Source organism: Pezoporus occidentalis, unplaced genomic scaffold (assembly GCF_034315485.1).
Source record: "Pezoporus occidentalis ecotype Australia unplaced genomic scaffold, CSIRO_AGI_Poc_V1 ctg7, whole genome shotgun sequence".
Classification (NCBI taxonomy): domain Eukaryota; kingdom Metazoa; phylum Chordata; class Aves; order Psittaciformes; family Psittacidae; genus Pezoporus; species Pezoporus occidentalis.
In genome coordinates, this window is record NW_026916052.1 from 8,115,922 (window position 1) to 8,131,895 (window position 15,974).

The window sequence follows — 15,974 nt, forward strand, 5'->3', positions numbered from 1 at the left end:
AACTTGGTACTTTCATCTTCAGGGCTTCTCTGAGGTGCAAAAATGTACTGCACTCTCTGTGAGGCCTTCCATCCCGGGGTGCAGAACCTGTTACACAAGTACTGCACAGATTAAAGTTGAGGAAAAAATGTTAAATGCAGTTAGAATAATAACAATTTACAGATAGCTTGTGTTTGTTTTTTGTTTTTTCCTGAGAAATCTTTTTTTCCTTGGGGGAAATAGTGAAGTATGGGTAAATAGAAAAGTTAGCTTGGTCTAAAATACACACAATTGTTGTTATTGCTGTTTGTAGTATCTTGTAAACTCACGAGCTGTATACTAGTAAGAAAAAGTACTTCTGAAAACAAATCTTCCTCCTTTTGTTGCTGCCAGATTCTGTTTTTCTGGAGATACAAAATAAGTATGTTGCCAAGCCTGGGCTCCCTTCTTTCTACTAGCTAATAAATTCTGAACCTTCTTTTCTGCAGGCTGCTGGCCAGTATCTGGTTTTGTTATTAAGGCAGTGAGGCACTCAATGCTGGCAGTGCACCTAACTTTGGAAGCATTTTGGGCCAGACTGCTGAGGCCTGGCAGGTAACACTGAGGAATTAACTGGGCTGCAGTGTCTGATAGCCCAGAAACTTCGAACTGATACCACCACGATGAATACAGGCCACGTGCTCAGCAGCCTTAGAGTGCAGGTGAGTACAGACTACTTGCCTGGACAAACAGGAGTATGTTCATTCCCAGATTGCAAATGCAGCAATAAATTAATTAGTGTGAGCTAAATATTTTACTAACATGTGTGCCTGTTCATACACAGAGACTAACGAGACACCCAGCACAGCACACTTTTACTGACCTGTGCTGTTCTACCCTTTCCCACATGGAAGTTGCATCAATGACCCCCTGGGGTGGGGCTAGGATACCGGGCCAAAGTAGGAGAGTTTTAGGAGAGCTATTTCCTGCTGTTAATCATAGAATAGTTTGGGTTGGAAGGGACCTTAAAGACCATCCAGTTCCAACCAGCCTGCCATGGCAGGGACAGCTTCCACTAGACCAGGTTGCCATCCAACCTGGCCTTGAACACTTTCAGCGATGGCTCATTCACAGCTTCTCTCTCCAGCCTGTGCCAGTGCCTCACCGCTATGAATGTCCTGAGCGCCCCCCACACCTTGCCACGCTCTCCCTTGCTGTGCCACTTCGGCCTTAATGGGAAGCGACGGGGAGACCGCGCCCTTACCCACTGCGCGCTTCGTTTCGAATCGCTGCGCGACCGCGCTTATGTGCGGGAGGAAAAGGAAGGAGAGGAGACTCGGGAGCGCACAGGTGAGGGCGGGAGGGCCCGAGGGGCGGAGCACAGCGGGTCGGAGCACAGGGGAGCGGAGCACAAGTGAGCGGAGCTCAGCCACACTCACGGCACCGGGCGGCCCCACCGCCCTCCCAGACGCGGCCCCGCCTTGCTCCGCCCCGTCCCGCCCGTTCCCGTCCGGAGCCTCCCCCCCCTCGGCGAAGGGGCCGCGCGGAGCTGGCCCGGCTGACAAAGGGGGTGCCTGGGCCGAGGGCGGGGCCGGGCCGGGCTGGGAGGGGCGGGGAACGGGCAGGAGGAGGAGGAGGAGGAGGGAGAGGACGGGCAGCGGCTCGCACGGAAAGTTGTGGGTCCGCCAGCGCAGCACGGCGGGAGCTGCTGGGGACGGGCCGTGGGGAAGCGGGGCCGCCGCCTCCCGCCGCCGTGTCCGAGGGGTGAGTGGCGGCGGTGCTGCGTTGCTGCCGGCTGTGCCCCGCGCCCCTGGGAGCGGGGAGGGGCGTGGGGGGGAAAGTTTGTTCCCCAACTCCGGGGCGGTAAAGGGGGGCTGGGGCGCAACGCCCGCGCTGGGCGCACCTGCGGGAGGGGCGGGGGTGCCGGGGCGGGACCGGGCGCTGCGGGGAGCTGGGGTGAGGGGCGGCCCCGCCGCGGGACGTGCACCCCACGGGTTCGGAGGTGCCGGCACGCCTGGGTCAAAATCCCCGCCGGGGGAGCGGGGACCGCTGCTCTGCCGGGGGCCGGGGAGCTGCGGGGCCCTGAGAGGGGCCCGTCCCTCGGGCTCGCCTCCCCCCGCCCCGCACGGGGCTTCGTGGCTTCTCCCGAACGTGTCTCTGGCGCCCCAGGCCGGCCGGAGGGGCACGGTGGCCCCTTGTCCCCCAGCAGTAGCGGGGATCCCCGGCTTTGCCACCCCGCTCAAGTGTGGATGTCGCGCTTGGTGCCAGCTGGGTGGTGAGGGTGTCACCTCCCGGGCTGTGTCCTGCTCCTCTGGGTTGTGCGGGTGGGGACGGGGTGCCACATCACCCAGGGGTGGCCGAGGCTTCACCTTTATGGCTAGGGAACAAAGTGGCCGCAGCACCTCTCTGTGCCTTCTTACTCTTGAAGTCCCACACGGCATCCCCTCGGCAGGGGCATGCACAGGAAGCAGCCGCTTGGCCACTAGGCAGTTGTCCAGCTGGTCCGTGGCTGTGCTTTCCACGTGGGGTCATACCTGGTGTAGCCCATGGAGTTACGGTGTCTCTCTGCTCCCTGTCCTGCGCTGTAGGTGCTGAGCTGAGGCCCTCCATGGGAACCCTCTCCCGACGGACTTAGGCTGTGTCTGTGGCATACCCCAGCCCACAAGCATGGCCCGTGTCTCCGACCAGGAGGAAGGACCTAATGGGGGACATAATGAGTTCAGCGATATCATTAAGTCACGATCAGGTAAGCTGTGGAGAAAAACGTTGTTTCCCCCTTTTCTCCTCTATGCATAGCTTCTTCCGTCAGCTTGCATTTTTAAACACCATGCTTCTCCAACTGTTTTTCTGTCTGTATATTGGTAGTAGAGCGAGTGACTGAGGCTGTTTGTGCAGCTGTCCTACAATTAAGTAATAGTAATTGTAGATCTCTCTTTTCTTTTTTGGACAGTGTTAGTCAAGTCTGTTTATTTGGGATCCACCTCCTGCATTATAATTACCTCACTTTTGTAAATAACCACGCGCTTAAAGTGCTCTTATGCAACCTAAAGTTGGCAGCTTTTGTGTTTATTCTGAAGCGCTGAAAATGGCAACTGTGGCTGCAATACTGTACCTCCTAAAAGTGCATATTGCGGTAGTACTCGTACTCGTGCAGTAAATTAACGTGCTTCCTCCTTAATATAAAACAGTTGTCTAAAGCTACTCACTCAGGCATTTCCTCTAGCAAAATGTTCATGTAACGGAGCTGAAGGTTATTGGAAAAACATGGGGGGTGTTTTTGGTTGTAAGTTTGAGTGTTCAGAGGCTCAGACGGATGCTGAAGAGGTACCTCTCGGGTGTAAAGGTACCCTCGTTTTAGCATTTCGGAGGGCAGAAGTGAGTTGTTTAAACCCTGGTTGAAATTTGTGCTGCATTGAGAAACTGGATGCTTGCTTCTTTAGCCTCAAAGGCTCTTTTTTTTTCTGTCTTCAATGCAAAGTGCTCCTGCTGTCAGAAGGTTTTCCTTCAATACTGGAAGCCTGTGGTTTTTTTGAATGTTCCATACATTAAGAACTGTAGCTTTTCAGTTGGTGGTGATCTGATATGTCATATTAAGTGGGATGTGGGTTTGAATCTGGATCCCACTGGTGTATGAGTAGTTTGTTTCTTAGACCTCCTCTTTTTGAGGCAGTCTTCTCAACTTCTGGAAGTGCAGTTTATGAAACAGAAATTCTTGTGGTTTTCCATCTTGAATTCTGTAGTGCTGGTTGACATTTTCTGCTGTTATTTTGAAACCTTTGGACATAACTTTACTTAATTGTAAGTGTATAGTCAGCACCTCTGAGGGCTTCAAGTTTTGGGGTGGCTTCCAGACAGTTTGTATGCATATACGTACCCAAGTCCTACAGTTTTATAGGATGTCTGAGAACACATGGCTGTATTTGAGGTTTTCCTTGGATGAACAAATTGTACAGTAAGTTCTGTTGTTTTGGTTAGGGCAGACAATTGTAAATCTTCTGTTACAACCCCTTTAACTTTCTTCTTCTCTGTTAATGAGAAAATGATGTATGTTCTAATACTCCCAAGGCTAAAAGACTTGCACATTGAATTAAAAATGTCGTGTGAAGATTGATCTTAAATAATTCATCTCTTCTAAATAATACTCTGGTTTGGATCTGGATGTTCCATTTTCTATGAGCAAACCTGTGGGAGGGATTTCCTAATGAAAGGGCTCAAGTTTCCTGAAGTATAGATGGCAGCAAATTAAAGGGTAGTTTGGAAAAATATTACAAGCTAGTCTTCCATTTTTCCTAGATACCTGGAAAAAAGAATGATGATTTTGATAGAAAAGAAAACTGAGTTTAGTGTGGGTTTTTTTTTTTTCTTGGGAAGACTTTTCCAGCATGGGATGTTCTTACAGTGTGCCTGGAGTACAGTAGAAGTGTGATGACCTTATAACAGACTCATACTTGGGGTAGCTAGGGGTCTGTTTGGGTTTTGAGGCTCCAGATAGCAGAACCAGGCTAGGTTTAGGATCTCCACTTCCTTTCTTTTGTCATTGAAAATTTGCTATTGTTCTGTTTCTCACCACTCTATGCATTTAGCACCTGCGATTTGGGAATTCTCTAACACTTTGATTAAAGAGAGCATGCAAATGTGCATTTAATATTCTCATTCTTAACTAAGATACAAACCCCGCTTCTAGTGATTTAATATGTCATAATATTACTGCGTGTCATAATGATTTTCAGTGTGTATTATTCCTTAGCATTTTTAAATAAGTACACTGAAATAGAGTTGACTCTATTGTTGTAAATGAAAAAAGAGAGAGACGTATAGTGTCCTCTGTAAAGATCACTTTCCCTCTCGCCTCTCTGTGCTCTCCTGGGCAATTGTCTGTGTCCTTTTCAACATGTTCTTCATCTTTTTGGAACAGATCACAGAGCTGTCAGGATATTGTGGCTATTTAAAAACATTCATCTTCTGAAAGTGATGGCTAAGAAACACGACTGAATCTTGTATTTTGTTTTAACTTGGAAGGAAATTCTCTTTTGGAGGTCAGGCCTTAAGGAAGAGCGCGCTAGGAAAAATGTATCCAAATATTTGGATACAAATGTAAACTTTAGTCACTAGAAGCCTGTGAAACTGAGTATGTTATCTTTTTTGTGGTTATTGCTGCTTTAGTTATCTTGCTTTGGAAAATTGGAAAGCACCTAAAAAGCCATAAAAGTGACACTGTTAATACAGTGATTAGTTATTGAAAACTTGAGCTTTGATCTAAAGTTACTCTTACAAGACTGGAATAAAACATATGAAGTTTCGCGTCTGCTCAGGGTAGTGTGGTGCCCATCTATGCCTGGTTTTATGAGCAGAACAAGCTATGTAACTTACTCGTAATGACCTGTAATTGGGAAGCTACCCGCACACCATGTGAAGGATGTAGGAGAGCTGCCAAAAATCATATATTTTTCATAGAGCAATCAAAATCAGTTAACAGTGCCTTGGGTTTCTATTTGTTGCTTGTACGGTAAAACCCCACCAAACCCCAAATGTGTGTGTGTGTCACAGGATTTCACAGATGGGGGGGAAGTAATTTTGCAAGTTTTCAATTCATCCTTTGGGGAGTTCAGACTGAGAGGATGAAAGGTAAAACACTTTGAACAGAGATCCCTGTGTATTATTGATTATGTTGGAAATACCTTTACCTTGAGCAGTCAGCAAGAAAACTTTCTGTGAATGTGCCATATGTTGTAGCTGTTCTAAGTGATAAATGCTTGATTTTTCCAAAGCTAGAGAGTCGTGTGTGTGTGTCCAGTAATATCAGGTTTGTGACTTGTGGTACTGAAAAAAGAAAGACTTATTTCTGTTTTCCAATTAGCATTTCCTATTTTCCTACTTTGGATGTGGCTCTTCTTTGATTAGACAGTTTGCTAGCACTGATCTACACATAGCTACAAGTTATTTTTGAAGATGCATATTCTGCACTTAGAATAGAATATGATGGTGACCCAAGCTGCCTTTAAAATAACTTTTGGCCTTGGTAATTATAAGGGAGACTGCCTTATGTTCACAGAAGAGCTAAGTGCCTCCCTTCTTCCTGCAGCAGTGGTGGATGCTGATGGCTCCGAGTGTGTGATGTTTAAGGGGTAGGATTACTTGTTCCTGACCAGTTATGTTGGGATTATATATTTATAATTAGCATTTATTTAGCATTATTAGCCTATGTGTCTGTATGATTACTTGCTATGGAAAAGTGGTTTTCACTTTTTTACTTCCCTAAGTATGAAGTAATGTATATGGAGCTGATTTATATCTTTGAAAAGCATCTTGTGCAGATAGGTGAGTTTTTCTTGTTGCAATAGCTTTCAGGAAGGAATGCAGTAGGATGATTGCCTTACAGTGGTGAAAACAGTGCTGTCATCACTGGGCTTGAAGAACAGATGAGTCTTTGCTATGATTAATTATGGAAAAAAAGACAAACTCACTTAAAATCTGTCATGTTAGCTTGGAATGGTAATATATAATTAAACAGTAAGATGTGACAGGAAAAACATTTCTGGAAGATTACTCTACGCCTCTGGTGCATTTTAAGATATGAGTTCCTGTCTAAATTGAGGGGAACTTAATTCTGCTCATCTACCTTTCATTTTTAATTACATTAACTATATTTGACTGAAAGACTGCTTTGAAAAATTGCAACTTATTTTTGGAGTTCTTGGGCAAGGTTCGTTCTTAGAACCTCTACTGTTGTCTCTCTCTCTCTCTCTGTTTGTCCCTATGAAGCACTGCTTGCTTAGCTAGCAGCCCACTTGCTTCAGGATCTCCCTGCCACGCAGTGCCCCACGTGCCTCTGAAACCAGTTCCTATGGTTGTGCTTCTTGCTGATGGGTCCCTACAGGCTGAACGTGCTGTTTCTCATTTGTCCCTTTGGCTCCACCAGTGTGAAATGATGGCTGGAAGTCCTTATAGTTGCAGGCAGATCCTTAGGATTCCATCAAGCAGGTGCAGAGTTGGCATAGCCAGTTTTGCATTGCGTGAACTCTTCAGGTATTTATGTGCAGGCAAGGTATGAAAAACAAGTGACAAATTTGCTGCTCCTTATTTCTAGCCACTAAAATGTCAGTTTTTCAAAACTGAGCCTTTAGGTTGCTGTAGTCTGGCTTCTTTCCATCATTTGTATCGCCTCCTTTTCTTGGGCTGTCTGCTAGGGACAGAACGGATGCTGCAATGAAGACAGTTCTAGGGTATTGCCTAGCATTTATGAAATGGCAGATATATAAGTACCAGGCTGGTTTCTTCTAGCCTCTTGATTGGTAGGTGAAGAAATAACATATGCTGCTCCGTGTGTTTGAAGCACGACTTTGCCTGGGAATAGAAATTCATGCTCCTCAGGGAGGAAAAGAAGGGGGGGGGGGGGGGAAGCCAAACCATAAAAGCAGCCCATTGAATTGCGTGTGCTCTGCCAGGAAATGAGGGTATAACCCTGGGCAAGAGCTGCTGTGTGAGGCACTGCATGTAGCGTCTTAAGTATTTCTAAAGAGGTCTGAAAGCGGGGCTGGGGAGAGGCAGCTGCTGGTGGTGTGGGACTCTCCATGGATGAGGATCCCATGGAGAAGAGGTGCCTAGGTGAGGGGCAGATCAGTAGCAATGGGAAGTTTCTGGCTTCACCTCCCCCAGCGTTCTTTAAAGCTCGTCTCCTTCTCTCAGCCCTTAGGTCTGGGGGAAGAAGGCAGACTCTCATACATTATAGTGAAAATATTTGCACATGCAAAGAAATTCTCCAATTTCACAGCATTGGGCAGCTTAGCAGAGAATTAGCTATGCTGTTGTAACACCTCTCAGTAACTGCTCCTAATCTTGCTCCATGTCTTGACTATTCCTCCTAGCAGCATCACTTGTCCATGGTGTGTGCTCTTGTGAGCAGGGAAGAGTAGTGCAGTGTTGTTATTAAAATCTTTCAAATGTGAGTGAAGTGGGGCGATGTGCTGGGTGTGGAAGGGCAAGGGGGAAGAGCACGTGGGCTTGTGATGAACTTGTGTTGCTTCAGGCCAGTATAGCTGCTCCACTGCCAGGTAGCTGCAATGGACTGCTGTGCTTAGAGCCTGCATGATCTGCTTTCCCTATGTTGTACAGTATCCCTCCTTCAAAGGAAAATGCGCAATTAGAAGAGTGCAGCTGTTCCCACCCATCCTGGGAGCTGAGATGCTCCTAGCGTGAAGCTGGAGTGAGCCGAGTTTATTTGGATGCCTTAATAACAGTCTGAAGAATGAATAACAGGGTTTAAACATTGTGAGGTGGGAGGGAGGAGTTGCATTGTCTGACTTTTTATTGTGCTGGTGAAAGAATAAGTTTTAGGGCTTCATACTTTGTCAGAAGTCTGTTTCATGTCTTCCTCCCCCCTGCCCCCCCCCCAGTGTGTTTCTGAAATGGAATGGGGAAGCAAGCTGGGCTGTAATTTCAGAAAGTGGCAGTATATCCTCAGAAGAAAGCTGGGAGTTTTAAAGGTAGCAACAAAAATAACAGGCTAAGAAAATAGAAGAGCCCTCTGGCATCTGTAGGTTTCATAGAAGACAGTGATACAGCTCCTGCAAGCCGTAGTTTTGGGAATGAGACAAGAAACTACTGACTTGAAAATACACACAGCTGCAAAGTCAGGGAAACATCTGCCATCTAGGAGGAGTCATCGGAAACTGCCATTTATTTATTTATTAGGATATTATGTCTTTGACCCTCTTATTTGAAAGGACATCCATACCACCTGATACTGCCTGTGGAGAGAGTAAAAAGAAACTTAACTTTGATTATGATGCAAGTTGGGCTTAGCCCTAAGTGGAGCAGACAATCCAAAACAAACCTGAACCAAAATACAAACACTTGTAGTTAAAAGTTTTGTAGTTGCTTATCTGTGGGTCCAGTGGGCTGGGGCTGGTACAGAGTCACTGGCTATGACTCCAGGTGCACATCCAAGCAGCCAGGAGGCTCTGACATGACTGTGAATGGTGCCTATGCAGGCTGGGCTGAGCACTGGTTGTCAGTGGGGAGGCTGCTGGAACGTGGTTGGCTGTAACAGGGAGGATGTGGGTAGTCACAATTCCTTCTGCCTGTGTGTGTTATGGGCTGCATCTTTCCTCTGACTCTCTGGCTAGCTCTGGAGGTAAGCCTCAGCAATTGACAACAAGCCTCGGTTATCAATGGGGACCCATCTACAACCATGGCAGTGACCTTCTTCTAAAGGTTTCTTATATGCAGAAACATGTTCACTCTAATAATTTGCATTTTTAGATGTTCATTCATCTGCTGAGTACACAGGACAGATGCATTAAACATGTTGAGATGCTGGAGGGGAATAACTTGAGCATTGCCTAGCTTCATTGGGAGCTCTCTTGTAATGAGGCAGTTCCTGTGCTAGAGAAGCATTCCCTAGCCTTTTTCAGATGTGGGTTCTCCTGATGGGTGAAGAGCAGCATGTTTCAGTCAAAGACCAACTTCTGTCTCAGAAACACTGCTTACATGCTGGTAGGAAAAGATATACAGATAAGATACGTATCCTGAAGGTTATTTTGCTAATCAATATAGGGAATATGCAACAATACTTTTAAGCATAAATTATTGGTAATGAAGGTCTTTTCAACACCTTTTCCCCTCACCTTGTGGAAACCCAGGAGGACCCACCATCCAAAACCTCCTTGGAGACATTGCAGAGGAATTAGAAAACATAGAAGGACACTCGCTGGTTTACGTATTTAGCTGTGGAGAAACATGCACTTAAGCTGTGAAAGACCATGCTTTGATGGATCTATGTAACTCATTCCACAAATAACTTCAGTTAGTTCCTTTGTACTCCGCTTTTACTGCCTAGCATCAAATGTGGTTTTTTCTCCCCTCTTAATTTAGGTCATGGCAGAGGACCAAAGGTGGAATATGCTCCTAAAATGTTATGTTACAAATTATTGATTATAGAAGAGTGGTGTGGTGGAGATGTTCTGAAATGTTTTTCTAGGTTTTATTGTTGTTGTTAATTTACCACGCTGTCCTGGATGAGCAAAGAAGAGTAGTCTGTGCCTAAATAACAAATGGAGATTTATTTGAACATTATATGGGAGCTTGCTGGGAATAGTGAAGCCTTTTGGTTTCTATGCTCTTTTAATAGCTGTATTATAAAACGCGATTGTATTAAGAGAAGAGAATAAATAAAGTAGTATTTCAATGCCAACAGACCTTTCTAGGTTTTCACTTCTGTTAGAACTTAATAGTGCTGACCAGCTACAGTCAGCATAAATCATTCCCAGAGAGAGTTCATTGCTTTCTTTCTGGTTTCTACAGATACATCTTGTTCTTGGATGAAGCTTATCCTGGAAATTCATGGGAACACATTGCGTTAACGCTTGCCTCTTTCTTGAGAAAAGACTTTGTGGAAGTTGAAAGTCTGGTGGTGTCCTTCTTGTTATAGTTTTGCTCTCTCTGGGATAGTGGTGCATAATCTCCGAATGCTTTTTCTCTATGCTCAGGAATTTTTCTCTTGGACTTTGCTGTAGTGCCCAATTTAGAGCTTGCTGGTGTGGTTTACTGAGCTTTTTCTTTCTTTTGTTTTTTTTAATTAAATCAATTTTAATCTAGTTTAATACACTTCATTTAGAATACAGTTTATTAAATTTAATCTGAGAGTTATTAATGGTCACAGTAGATGTGAAGTATTCACTCTGGTATTTCTGCTAAAAACGTGTTTAAACACTTTATCATCTGTGCAGAGGAATGGTCTGGTGGAGTGTCAGACTCATCAGTGCTTGGGTACTCAGGGGCGGGGATGCTGTTTCTCCCTCTTGTACTGAGGATGGGAGCAAGTGCTGCAGGCTCCTGCATGTCCCTAGCAGGCTGTGGACCACAAACCCAGTGGCATCCTTGGGACTCTGTGCTACTGCCTCTTATTGTTTCCTAGGTGCTCCAGGAGAACACAAAAGGCTTGTTTCTCCCCCACCCCCAACTTCAGCATTATTCATTATTGTTTGAATTCAGGACAAAAGGGCACTTAAAAAAGTCACCCAACCCACTGTTCTTGTTTCGCTGGACATTTGAGAATTTATTAAAGCCTTGAAACATACTTTTGGAAGATTATGTTGCTATCTTGATAGCATAAGTAAAACATTGACCATTGTATTAATTTGGAAGTGACTATGTGCACAACTAGCATGTCAGAAGACAGAAGAAGGGGGAAGGAAGAGTTCAAATAGGAATGTGCCTATTGTCACAAATGTCATACCACCTTGTGTATTTTTGAAGGCTATTGAAACCCGATTCAAGTTCATTATTTGCCCTCTGAATGCTAACAGATTCCTTCTTGTTTACAGGAAAAGCAGCATTAAAGGAAAGGAGATTGAAAACTGTCTCTATTACCCTTAACTTTAGTGAGGTGCTTTACAAAGTCTGCAGATGCTGGGCTCTTCATCTGATGTTCTGCACTGCTGCTTCACCAGATTCCTCTTTCCCTCTTTCTTTTGCACCTGCTGAAGAGCAATAAATGAAAAAGATTGAGTGGAGTTGCAGTTTTAGCAAATACACCCCAGCTCTTGCCAAAAGCTTCTTGCTTCCATCTAGCAAGATGCCTGGGTGCATCATACCATTGCTGAAAAAACTTTTTATTTCTATTTATGGGTATAGGGAAATAGATGGCATCAGTCTGAGGCATGTTTCCATGTAGGTGCTTTTCTTTTCCCTTTCTGATCCAAAGAAAACTAGGATCAGTTGAGACTTAGAGAGCTGTTGAGACACAGGGGTGGAGTGGCTGCCACATCAGCCACAGTGGTGTCTGCTACTTCTGAGTCCTCCAGCAGAGCCTCTCTGTGAATGACACCTCTTCAGAGTTCATAAAAATGCCTTTTTATGCCAAAAGGATTAACGCACTGTCTGCATCTTTCTTACGCATCCATGTGTGCATGGCAGGAGCGAGCACGAGAACCTGCTAGGAGGTCTCAGGAATGACTTCGGGGGTCTTTATGTAGACCCGCCTCCAGAGAAGCAAGGCATAAACCTAAGAAAACCCCCTAATTTTAGATTCATTTATTTGCTTTTTTTTATGAAGCAGCTCTTTAGAAAGGTTTACATCTAGGCTATAATGAAGTAAGTGGTTCCTAAAACTTTACGAAACTTGAGGTTAATTAATTCCATGTAATTTGTATTTTGTTGTTCATGTTTGTTTCAAGAGAGGAAATAATTTCTGTACTAGGTCATGAAGGCTGTTCGCCTTTCCAGATCTTTCCAATCTAAGAATTTCCCGACTTCTCTGAGGCCTTCTCCTCTACCTGCAATCTGCTGGAGCAGGTTTTCCATCACTGTATGGTAATAACCTCCTCTTCTCAGCAGGCAGTGTTAAATATTTCACCATTCAGGAAGGATAGTAGCCGTTTTGCTTACATAGTGACTAATGGTATTGGGTGTGTTCCTTCCCATGAAGAAAATGCAGAGAGAAAAAAGCAATCTCCCCTCTTCCCCCCAAAAAAAAACCCCAACCAAACCAAACAATATAAAAACAACAAACCAAACCCCTCCAAACAAACAAGCAGTCTTCCTAATTGAAAATCCTCAGAGCCTCTCTGGTTTAAAAGATCAGTTAATCTTGAGCAGGGCACACATGTGATTCAGTGTGATAAAGCTCTTTGTGTGTCATAGGGTACCGTATCTATAAAGAAAGGAAGTTGCATTCATTCAAACAGTTTTGCTTCCTTACATAAGAGAATGCAATGGGAGGAAAGAATAGTAGCTGGTCTCATGAAATGGGTTGCTTTTGGGGGGTGATTACCCCTTGATGGCTAGTTTGGGAGTCTTATTCCCTTTTGGAGAAATAGTAAAGTTAAAGTCAGGTGTACAGTAGGGAAGGTGAGATCCTATGGTCTGGCCTGACTGAGGCATCAAGTGGGCAGAGTCTCGGTGGTAACAAGTACCTTTGTGTGTCAGGCACTATAATGAAGCAGCCCCCAGAACAGAAGGACCAAATCGGAAGAGCATGTACTGGAAAGAAGAAAAATCTCTACTCATCCATCTCCTGCTAGCACTAATGCTGGTCTGCTGTCAGTTGTGAGATTGGGATATTTATAGCTCTCAATTTGAGCCTCATGTTATAAACGTACAATATGATAGCCTGCTCTCTGCCTGAGTGTATAAACTTGCCTTGATGCATGCACCTGGTTGGGCTGGCAGAAATTGGGATTGCAAGAAGATGCTTTGGAGTAACTGGAGTTAAAATGTGGGATCTTGACTGAGATGAGATATAGTCTGTTTTACACAGGAAAGGTGTTGTGGTACACACAAACCAGAGATTCCTGTAAAACATGATGACAATATAGAATGGCCGCCCACTAATTTACAGCCAGGGCGACTTTGCGATTGTGTATGGCATTGATTTTATTATCATTTGTCTTGTTTCCGGGGATGACTTGTGACTGAATAAATAATATTTAAAAATAGACGTCCTGTTCAATTCCAAATATGATGATAATGCTTTCTGAACATGTTATGCAGTTAAAAATAATCAACCAAAATAAACTAAAAAGCCCCAAACCTTGCTTTCTGAAGAAACATACTTCCACTCTTCCCAGCAGTTGCTCTTTTTATCTTTCTTTGTGTGTGTATGTATGCACACACTCTTACTCAGCTGAAGTTCTTACTTGATCTTCTTCAGCTTCATGGTTTTTCTTCCAGTTGGAGGAAAACTGCAGTGACTCCCTCAGTGTGCACCCCACAGCGTACTGGGGGAAGAGCAGAAGAGCTAGAGAGGCTTTTTTCCTTCCTTGTGTCATCACAGTATGAGGGAAGGATAGAAAGACAAATGTGACAGTGCTGGGACATGTCCTAGCCTGCGGTAGGGCTGTGTGCTGACACCGGGATACCCCTATGCTCCTGTTTTTCAGGCAGCATCTCTCCTATGGTGTGAACAGAGGGCAGTTTGAGACAGTCTAAAGATCTAGTGAAACAGGTGGAAAATATCTTAATGCTTTTTTTCCTGTTGAACTCTGTCACCTCCCTGACCTAGCAGGCATTTGCAGGGAGGGAAAAAACCATTCCTTGAGGATTTAGCTGCTGGTCTAGATCATCTTCACAGAGGATAACTCCAGTGAAGACAAGGTTGTTTGTGGATACTTACGGGAATATTTGTACAGAGAAGACAGTGAAAGGTAAGCTGAAGGTAGTAACTACTGATGAGAAACTCTGGGGCTTGATGTACCAAAGCAGTTGGAAGAGAGCTTAGCTGTCTACGAAGGGACTAGACACTGTAAGGCATCTTTCTCAAAAGCTTAATTGAACAGCTACAGTTTGTTGCTGAAGTCACTGAGCACTTTGCCCAGTGGGTGCTGGTGCAGAAGGTCTGTAAGGTCTTGCAGTACCTAAGGGGTGCCTACAAGAAACCTGGAGAGGGACATTTTACAAGGGCATTTAGTGACAGGGCAAGGAGCAATAGCTTTAATCTGAAAGAGGGTAGATTTAGATTAGATATTAGGAAAAAACTCCCCACTACTAGAGTGATGAGACATTAGAGCAGGATGCCAAGCGACGCTGTGGCTGCCCCATCCCTGGCAGTGCTCAAGGCCAGGCTGGATGGAGCTTTGAGCAACCTGGTCTAGTGGAAGGTGTCCCTGCCCATGGCAGGGGTTTGGAAATGGGTGATCTTTAAGGTCCCTTCCAACCCAAACCATTCTATGAAACGCTGCATGGCTGGAGGGAGCTGTGAGGGCTCTCTGCCAGCTGAAGCCTGTGCAGCACTTTGCTTCCGTGCTGTGCCTGGGGCCTCAGCTGTCCAGCACAGTGAGAAGTGTTCAATGGTCACTCTTTCCAAAACACAGTCATGGCGAAGGGGGTGAAGTTCGGGGTGGTGCCCATCTTTCCTGTAATTGTGCCTTAATTAGAGCCTTCGTGCCTTGTTGCTCTTGAAATGCCAGTTCAAATTTTCAAAGGTTTCAAACCACTGACCATTACCCCAAGCACCAGGCCACAGTGAAAGGTGAGATGTGGCCCATTCCTGACATATTGCACCAAGAGAACATGTGCCAGGAAGAGTGTGAGGGACCAGAGAGAACTGAAGGCGTATCTTAGTAAGTCAGACAAACCTCAACGTGTTCTGAGGCAGAGCATTTGTTCCGTATTTCTGCACTAGAGATGTACTGCTTGATGGCCATGTCTGAGGATGAAGGCCAAAAAACAAAGTTCAGCTTGTCCATCTGCTGCAGCTGACACTGGGGCATCAGTACCAAATCTTGGTGCTGAAAGATGCTGGTCAAAGCCAGAGAGCAGGCTTGTAGTGAGCCTTGATGTTTTTTTCCAGGAGAAAGACATTGAAGGTCATTAATCAAGAGCTAGTGAAAAGGACTATTGCTCTCCTTTTCCTCCCAAAAATAGAATGACCAAACCGAACCCTTCTGTTGCTGGTATGGGCAGCCATCCAGCCACCACCCCTGTTTGTGGTTCCAAGAATGTAGAGTTACCATGATAAACAGCTTTTGTATTGCAAGAGGGACTGGCCTGTGCACTGAGACATTTCTGATAAATGTTTCCCACTGCAGGAGAAAGAGGGATTTAATTGCTGTAGTCATTTACCTGAGATAAGATAATGATCCTGAAATTTATGTTGGTGTCAGAGTCCAAATAAATGAGATGCTTAAAAAGAAGGGGAGCTTAGGGCTGTGTATAGAGGGGAATTATGTCACCACATAGATAATAATGGATCCTTGAGTCCATGTTTGCATGGAGGAAATAAGGGGATATGTTTGGAGAGCTGTTTCCTCCATTTGTCTGGTACTATCAGTGTGTGCTGGTGGTGCTTTGGCATCTGGCACTGAGGTGGCAAGTGCGCTTGTAGGCTCATTACAGGATTATCCTGGTCAAACGCCTCCTCATTTTCTGATCTCTGCTTTACATTCATTCACATGGTATAGTCAATCATGTGAAATGAATGATGCAGCATGTGGCGGTTGGCGTGGTTAATGTCTGTTTCTTGGTGACTTCCTGGGTGAGGTTGCTGTTATTTGGGGCTCTTAAATTCCCGCATGAAT

At 45.1% G+C, this 15,974-nt stretch overlaps 1 protein-coding gene across 1 annotated transcript in view; it reads left to right on the forward strand.

The window, feature by feature from the left end:
- The first annotated feature begins 2,530 nt into the window (after positions 1-2,530).
- Positions 2,531-15,974, forward strand: part of UTRN (utrophin) — a 368,969-nt gene continuing 355,525 nt past the window's right edge. The window contains exon 1 of the mRNA XM_062641830.1: positions 2,531-2,704. Coding sequence (XP_062497814.1) covers positions 2,626-2,704 — 79 coding nt within the window. The 5' untranslated portion in view covers positions 2,531-2,625. The remainder of the gene's footprint in view (positions 2,705-15,974) is intronic.